Raw genomic sequence first — 6000 nt, forward strand, 5'->3', positions numbered from 1 at the left:
TCCGGTGCTTATCCTGATATTCCAGATATCAAGTCAAGCGTTTCGAAAACGATTGACGCTCTTCGAAGTTTACCAGACCCAAAATTGTTACAACATGTGGTCTGGCCGTATTGTATCTCTGGATGCCTAGCGGCCGATGAGCAACAAAATGTTTTCCGAGAGCTTGTGTCCATGCCACCCGTAACGCATGGGACTTGTTTAGAGGCCTTGAGCATCATGGAAGAATGCTGGCGGTTCAGGAAAACGGAATCAGGCAGTCATGATTGGGCGTCTATCATGGAAAGACGTGGTCAGTATATTCTGCTGATTTGAATAGATCTAAAAACTAGAATTTCAGGCAGCAACAAAGAAAAGGAATCTACTGTATTTCGGTTTAGAAGGATATAAATCACTTTAAAGGAAGAGGCTACTAGATTTAGCTCCTGCTTCTTGTACGTCTGTTTATTATGTATCACATTATCGAAGGCAAAGTAATCATCATTAAGAGAGCAATCTATAGCTTGGGCTGCTGGGCTTGGGGTGTACATCATGAATACCTAGTAACACCAAGTTTGCATGATGATCCACGTAGCTGGCATGGCAAGCTCTGACTGGAGCTGAACGCACTTCAAAGGGGAGATTTATAGCAGTCACATTAAAAAGGTGAGGTACATAAACTAAACCATATATTCCTACACTAAAGGTTGACCTTCAAGCAGGGAGTGTGCTGAATGGCTCTAGATAACAGGTGCAGTCAGTTGCACTAACAAAAATTATCCCAGTTTCGCTGAGTTCCTATATATCCACTATGACAAGCCTAGCTAGCCCAAGCAGTCCCTCCCTGAGAATCTTATATGGATGGGATCAGTCTGCGCATCCAAAATCCTCCAACAATCACACTTGTGCCAAGCACTACAATGTTGACCAAGGAGATCTTCTCCAGAACCCCACCCTCTTCAATAACGCGGCCCACCTTGTGCACAGGTCGATTTAGTACAATGTCTTTGGAAGACCCTTCAGCTTCGTAGTCCCCATAGTTCACTTGCTCCATCAGCTCCTGGAATTCCAGCACCATGCCTGGCCAGAGATTAGTGATCCGCCCTGACTCAGTCTTGTACCAATTAGTGCATTGCGAGTTGTTCACGGCGAAGTCTTTAAGTCGATGTTGCAGCTTCGCATTGTACTCCTCGGTTTTTTCAGGCCGCGGCGTCAGGATCAGTGATCCTCCTTGCTTTCGGGCTTCCAGCACCGGCTTGATCAAGCCGTTGATATACCTGCTTTGGGCCTCGATGATCAGAATGAAGCTGTTATGGAGCAAGGCAGTGTTGGGTCCAAGTACGATTCCGAAATTGGGCATGTCGTCAGCGCAGGTGCCCTGGTAGGCCTGAGCGCCATCCTTCCACATCTCATGCAAGGCACGGCCGTTCCGGCCGAAGATCCTCATGGGATGCAGGAAGTCGGTGGCCCGAAAGCCGGTGGCCAACACGATGAGATCGTAGTCGGAGTCTGCATCCTCTGCCTGTCCCGCAGTGCCGATAAGACGTACAGTATGGTCATTGATGCTATGAATAGGTTTCGCCTCAAGCTCAACATTGGAACGGCTCAAAGCTGGGAAGAAGAAATCCGAAACAACCACCCGCTTACAGCCCACCGGATACTTGGGTGTTAGCTTTTCCCACAGCTCCGGCTGATTGGGCAGCTGCTCGTGCATCATGTCCAGAGCTGCTTGTTTCAGCTTTATGTTTTCCTCATGCTCGGCGAAGTTGTTAGACATGTATTCCGTTTCGTTGAGGTCCACATAACGTCTGCGCCAGTACCGCTGCCAGAAAGGGAAATAGCGGTAAAGGGTTTTCCTCAAATTGGAGATTTCGTAGTCCCCACGAGGTACGATCCAGTGAGGTGTTCTTTGGAAAACCGTCACCTTCTTCGCCACTTTTGCGAGCTCAGGTACGATCTGGACAGCACTACAACCTAAGCCGAGACAAACGGTCAGTCGGATGACAAATGCTTTTGCTATAATGGTCGACATACCACTTCCTACAACGGCGATTCTCCTATCCTTCAAGTCGTACGCCCAGTCCCATGCAGCACTGTGCATAATCTTCCCTTTGAAACTTTCCAAACCGTCGATTTCTGGCCATTTTGGTTGGCTTAGCTGGCCCACAGCGCTGACAAAAAAGTCACTAGAGATCGTGTAGTTGGAAGTGGCCTCGGCGTCTTTGGAGCCTTTGGCAACCGTCACGCTCGTGTTCCACTTCTTCAGCTCGTCATCCCAGGTCGCAGATTCGGCCGTGGAGCAGAACCGGATGTGCTCGTACAGCCCGTAGTCCTGCGCCACCCGGGTCAGGTAAGACAGAATTTCTCTCTGCCCTGGGAAATCTCGGCTCCAATTGCTGTTGGGGGCAAAGCTGTAGCTGTAGACAATGGACTGCAAGTCGACAGCGCAGCCCGGGTACGTGTTCGCGTGCCTATCAAGCATTGATTAGACATTCACCTGCATTACACGGAGGATCGCTAGTATTCCTCACCATGTCCCACCGATCCCGGCCGACTGCTCCAAAATGACAAAGTCTCGGCAGTGATTGCGTCTGATCAAATCAATGGCAACGCACATACCTCCAATGCCGGCTCCGACGATGACCACGGAGGTATTTGTGAACTGCTGTCCACTGCTCAACGAGAATTCTGGCCATGATTTTTCGAACGCCATGTTTGGTTCAAAGAAAGTTGATGAGCAACTTGCGCTTTTTCTCTTCTTGCTGCGGCAAGCTGGAGGCAGCAACGCTAGCCGCGCTGGCATAGGCAGCATATGTACCCATCACCCACGAAGCTTTGAATGCTCTGCGGACTGGGAGACGGTATAACAAGATCCTTAGCATGTCAGTGGGTAAGGTCCCGAGGCAGGGACCCTGGCCTCGGGCGGCAGAGCTAAGAAAGCACCTTGGAAGCGGCGGCCCAAAGTGGTGGCATGATGGCCACCAGAGATGCATGGATACTCTAACTCGCTAATTCTGTGGTGCATGCTAACTAACGTAACCCACGGCCGAGCCGCGAATACGACCGAACCGCGAATTTTTGCCGCAAATCATCCTATCTTTGAAGCTTTTCAACCACCAACGTCATTAATTAGACTATCTACTAGCTGAATATATGGCTATTTATTAGGGCAACTTCTTCTAGTATGTCCAATAGTCCAACATCCACTACAGGTTGGCGGAGCGCGCTGACGAGATATAGGTATAGGCTCATCAACCTGCTCATTAACCTGCTCATCAACCTGCTGAATACGGTCACGACCTCCCTGCACAGATATAAAGAGGTTATTCCCTAGATTAATACGCTTCCTTGCCTTCTTCTTCATTTTCCGCTCATTCTCAGCCCGTAGAACCTTGATTTCTTGTTGTAGAAGAAGGTTTGCATTCATTGCCATCTGCGCAGCCTTTTCAAGATGCTGAATATGTGATATCGGACTGCTAGAAAGTGTCCTTTTCTTCTGAAGACTTTTCTGTAGACTGCGGACCTTTTTATCAAGCTGGCGAGCATTCTGGGGTGTCTGAAAAGCAGAAGATATTGACCCTTCAATATCAATAAGAGGTGGTGTTGGCGTACGGAGTTGAAAGGTAATCTTAGCAAGGACCCGGTCTATATCAAGTGGATTAAGACCAGCTCCTGCGAAGCCATTGCATATATTCTGTTGAGTAAAGACTGCTTCACGTGCAGGAGGGTATAGATATAAGAAATCCTCTTTATCAATATGGTTGTTTCCAGCCATCATCATCTCCTCAACTAGTTTCCCATATGCGCGCTTAAGAGGCCCAAAAACCCCAACATCTAGGGGTTGGAGAAGATGAGATGTATGCGCAGGCATACAGAGACAGATAATTGCATTCCCTTTGCAAAAATCATCAAATTCAGCAGATAGATGGCTTGAATGGCCATCCAGAATAAGTAGCCTTTTTGCACCAGTTGAATATCGTCTTGAAAAGGGGTCGAATATGTGCTTCAGCCACTTAAGGCCAATCTCATCTATTGTCCAGCCATTAGTGCTATTGGTAAGCCTCCAGTCTGGAGGAAGATTAAGTTCTTGATACCAAGCAGCTGGGTGTTCCTTCCCTTTTAGGATAACTGCTGGTGGGATAGAGATCCCTTTTGAGCCCACACATTCAATGATTGTAACCCATTCGCGGTTTCCCTGGATAACTCTGCGAGGTCTCTCACTGCGTTCCACTGATGTAATAACCTTTGAAGTAGTACTGAGCCCCATTGCAAAGCCAGTCTCATCAAAGTTCCAGATATCATCTTTATGTATGCCATGCTCCTGGATAACTTCACGGACAGTCTCAAATCACTGTTTTATGACCTTAGGATCCTCCTGCTTTGCACGCTGGTATGTAATCCTCCGATTATATCTTGTACGTAGTTCAGGGCGTCTTCCAGTGAAGGAATAAGACCAGTTGATACCAAGGACTGCAGTAGGGTCCTGTGTGCGCTTGCGAAGTAGAATCTGCGCCATTCCACGCAGGAACTCTGGGCGAATTGAAAAGCCTCGTTTATCTGCATCTAGCAGTATCTTAACAAGGGATTCTTCTTCAATAGTAGTTAATTTATGGCCGTTAGCACGTGTTTCTGATCGTGGTTTGATGCCAGCAAGCCGTTCGCGAAGGGTAGTTTCAGGTACACCATATATCTGGGCAGCTTTCAATTTTGATTTAACTTTCTTCTCTTTCCAAGCAGTAATTGCCATTTGTAGACGGGCTTCCTTAGATAAAGGCATTTTGTATGGAGATAATAAAAAAATGACGCGTTGAAGAATGTTGATTTGGGAGAGCAGCAGGGGCAATAAAAAATTCGCGGTTCGGTCGTATTCGCGGCTCGGCCGTGGGTTACGTTAGCCCCTGGAGAAGCTTACTTAAGTACCCAGTGATGCGCTGGGCTAGAACATCTAATGATCCCCTAGAGCGGCAAATATATTACTGGATAATTAAGGGAGACTTGATACCTAGTTCTTACCTCCCGGGGTCTAATTTTTGGCGCTCACCTCGCTAGCTACTAAGTAGGCAATCTTCTCTTCCTTTGGGCAGTAGAGCTAAAACAACATTCCCAAGGAGAGATCGAAGTTCGCGGGCGGCAAGGCTAAACCAAAGTTGTCACAAACCAGTGTAGTAGTCAAAATGCAATGTGGTAGTATTAGAAGAAGTTGGGTACTCCAGCAGTATGCCAAAACAATAATCAATCTGCAGAGGGCAGTGCCATTTGTGAGTCTATACTTTACAAGTACCGCTAGTTACACAACAGTCCTACTCAGTATAGCTTTATACAGCCTCACACATTCCTCTCTCCACAAGCAATCCAGAGATGGTTAGTTTACTTATTTCGTCGTCTGCCGACGTAGACCCCAATGGCAATGGAGTATCCCCTACAGCCAAGGGAAAACCGCAACCGGGTGATTCCAGACAGAATGTATCTTCAAGAGAGAAGTTGCCTGTACGTGCTCTTCAATCACGAGCAGACAAGTCAATCGAGCATGATCTTGAGGACATAGAATGGCCTCAAGATATCAAGCTCAAGCCAGTGGTTCAATCTGCGTGGGCAATACTTCTGTCTTGGTATGGGGAGGCGACCGATACTGTCTTCGATGTTGCGTTGCCAGTATCAAGAGTCGAACAACTTCCTGGACCCAGAACCATAACTGTTTGTGTTCTGGTTGAAGGAGACATGACTCTGAGTGCATTACAACACCAAATGAGGTTATCTGAACTGCCGGGAGCCCGGACCACTCATCACATTGGCGAGGAGGCTGATCTGGGCTGGCAATCCCAATCATTGCTAATGGTGCAATCCGCCGTCGAAGCGGATGAGGCGCCCATCTTCGACGAAGGAATAGAGTTGAACACCTACGCCATCACTCTACAATGCGAAGTAAACGACACTTCACTGCGCTCGAAAATGGTCTTCGATTCGACTGCGCTCAGCGAGCAGGTCGCATTGCGAGTCGTCGACCACTTCGGCCACATATTGCGT

General features: G+C 47.9%; 2 protein-coding genes across 2 annotated transcripts in view, besides 2 other annotated features; one reads left to right on the forward strand and one right to left on the reverse strand.

The window, feature by feature from the left end:
- Nucleotides 1-829: 829 nt before the first annotated feature.
- Nucleotides 830-2689, reverse strand: NFIA_100260 (flavin-containing monooxygenase; the record flags this gene model as incomplete). The annotated part of the gene is made up of 4 exons (XM_001262285.1): nt 830-1950; nt 2011-2188; nt 2222-2447; nt 2508-2689. 4 exons carry the CDS (start codon nt 2687-2689, stop codon nt 830-832), a joined length of 1707 nt encoding a protein of 568 aa, XP_001262286.1.
- A 531-nt stretch (nt 2690-3220) lies between these two features.
- Nucleotides 3221-4753: a mobile genetic element.
- Nucleotides 3223-3260: a microsatellite.
- A 1138-nt stretch (nt 4754-5891) lies between the features above and the next one.
- The window catches only part of NFIA_100270 (putative nonribosomal peptide synthase), a gene marked incomplete at both ends in the record, with an annotated part of 6690 nt that continues 6581 nt past the window's right edge, over nt 5892-6000 (forward strand). Inside the window, one exon of the mRNA XM_001262286.1 lies at nt 5892-6000. This exon is cut by the window's right edge and continues 6581 nt beyond it. Coding sequence (XP_001262287.1) covers nt 5892-6000 — 109 coding nt within the window.

Source organism: Aspergillus fischeri, genomic scaffold (assembly GCF_000149645.3).
Source record: "Aspergillus fischeri NRRL 181 1099437636262 genomic scaffold, whole genome shotgun sequence".
NCBI lineage: Eukaryota > Fungi > Ascomycota > Eurotiomycetes > Eurotiales > Aspergillaceae > Aspergillus > Aspergillus fischeri.